Raw genomic sequence first — 2,500 nt, 5'->3', positions numbered from 1 at the left:
TGTAAGCTAATGTTTAACATGTGCTTGTTAATTCAGACACACGCAAATTTCATTGTTTGTGTGAAGAAGCAATAACAAAACATGCAAATGCTCAAGTAAAATGCTACTTGGATTTCTTGCACAGTTTTAAGTGCACTTCACAGTGACTATGAGTGTGGAAAATTCACACACCTGAGGAAGTCCACATACTCAGATGCCTACTTCTTGTTCCAGGCCTCCTGGTCTCTGCTCTTCTCCCCTCCCCCCTCCCCTCCCTGCCTGCCAGTTACTGGATATTTTTAGTTTTTTAAAAAGTTATGATTTAAAAAACGTAAAGTATTTGTGGTATATTTTACATATGACATGTAACTTAAAAAAAAAAACAACATGATTTCATTCTTTATAAGTAGGAAGCAACTTTGAACAGTGTGCAATTTCTGTTCTTTCACAGTATTGAACTATGAGAATGTAGTGGAAACGGGTTCGGAAACTGATGAGGAAGACAAGCTCCACATTGCTGAAGACGATGGGATCATTAGCACACTGGACCAGGAACCCAGCCCAGCAAGTGTGCCTAACCATGAGTCTTCCCCGCATGTGAGCCAAACACTGATGCCAAGAGAGGAGGAGGAAGATGAGATTAGGGAAAGTGGGGTAGATCACACCTGGCACAACAATGAGATCTTGCAAGCCTCTGTGGATGGTTCGGGTAAGCCTAGAGCTCCGGTTCCTGCCTAGTCAAGCTATGATTAAAATAGTCATGTTAGGTGTTCACAAAGGAGATAAGCAGAATACACTTCCATGACCATTGCTGTGTGCGTAGCAGAACTGAGATACAAGTGCTGATGACAGATAATAAGATGATATGTGCATGGTCACATTACAGCCCTTGCATCTTATGGGAGGATTACATTTATGTTGGGAAACAAATCCAATTAACATATGTATTTGTGTGCATAGCATGTCAGGGCTGTTTTGTTTTTGTTTTTAACTATTTCTCATCAGATATATAACAGATATAATTACTATCAGAACTATCTATTTTTCTGCTACACAAAGAGAGATGGGAAGTTTAGATTCAGTGCTGTACAACTACTTGGAACTCAAGAGTTGTTTATCAGTTTAATATAGTTTCTATGTCTGTCTGACACCTTGTATTGTCATTCACCCATCTAATCATTTCCTTTTGGTAAGTGAGAATAAGATTTCGCGCTTCTACCTGGTCAGGTAGTTCTTTTAACAGTTAAGTATGTGATAATGACTGCCAGTATTTGGCAGTACTCCCCTGGGAAATAAGCATGGGCTTAAGCCAAGTATAATAAAAACACAGGAAATAACATCAAGTTAAATTTTGTGGCCCGCCTGCTGAATGAAAAACTCCAATCTAAAAATTTGCTCCTCCAAATAAAAAAAAATATGGTGCACCAACATTAGCAAGATAGAGAATTTGCTTGATTTCCTCAGCACTTGAGAATGTAATAAATTTAAGACTGTTTATACCAGTTAGCATCTTTTTAGGAGAATGGAATCTTTCACACAGGCTAGCATGTGTTAAAACAGGGGAGGGACCATAGTATAGGTTGAGCATCATCAGCAGATGCCTGATCTCCTCTAATCTCGGAAGCTAAGCAGGGTCAGGCCTGGTTAGTACTTGGATGGGAGACCGCTTGGGAATACCAGGTGCTGTAGGCTTATACCATAGTCTTTCGAGACTGAAGGTTGCCAACCAACCAAGCCAAAGGTTCCAGGTTCAATCTCTGTCATCTCCAGATAGGGCTTGCAGATACTTGTCTGAAACCAAGGAGTGTCACTGCCAGTCAGTATAGCAACACTGGCCTAGATGGTCTGACTTGGTATGGCAGATTCCTATATATATGTAGCCTATGTGTGACCAACTAGCACTAATAGTGGAATGCTGGTAGCCACCCTGTGGCATATGTTCCAAAAGTTGTACAGGCGGTAGTTTGTGGCACTGATGAATAGTAGCCAAAAGGTATGGTGGGATGCAGTCAGTATTCCATATTTGCATGCCTCTTCAGTTCTGGCTTTGGGCCAAATCCTATCCAATTTTCCAGTGCCAGTGCAGCCGTGCCAATGGGGCGTGCACTGCATCCTGTGGTGGGAAAGTAGTCATAGAGGCCTCCTGAAGGTATGGGAACATTTGTTCCCTTACCTTGGGGCTGCATTGCATTTGCACCAGTGCTGGAATGTTGGATAAGATTTGGGCACTTAGTTGTAGATGTAGAATACCAAAAGTACAGGAAGTTGCATTGGTATTGCAGTGTGTACTAGAGTGGCATACTTAAGATTCTTCAGGCCCAATCCTATCCAACTTTCCAATGCTGATGCAGCAGTGCCAATGGGGCATGTGTTGCATCCTGTGGTGGAGGGGGCAGTCACAGAGGCCTCCTCAAGGTAAGAGAATGTTTGTTCCCTTACTTTGGGGCTGCACAGTGGTTGCATCGGTGCTGGAAGGTTGGATAGGATTGGGCCTTTTGCGACTTTGTTGTCAAAAACCTTG

General features: G+C 42.3%; 1 protein-coding gene across 2 annotated transcripts in view; it reads left to right on the top strand.

Moving 5' to 3' along the window:
- The window catches only part of ZEB2 (zinc finger E-box binding homeobox 2), a 203,720-nt gene that overhangs the window by 146,909 nt on the left and 54,311 nt on the right, over positions 1-2,500 (top strand). For both annotated transcript variants that reach the window (XM_066611927.1, XM_066611929.1), the window contains one exon: positions 431-688. In XM_066611927.1, the coding sequence (XP_066468024.1) occupies positions 431-688 (258 nt within the window). The remainder of the gene's footprint in view (positions 1-430; positions 689-2,500) is intronic.

This window comes from Tiliqua scincoides, chromosome 1 (assembly GCF_035046505.1).
Source record: "Tiliqua scincoides isolate rTilSci1 chromosome 1, rTilSci1.hap2, whole genome shotgun sequence".
Taxonomy (NCBI): domain Eukaryota; kingdom Metazoa; phylum Chordata; class Lepidosauria; order Squamata; family Scincidae; genus Tiliqua; species Tiliqua scincoides.
Note: the sequence above shows the minus strand (reverse complement) of the source record. Positions and strands in the feature narration are given on the sequence as shown.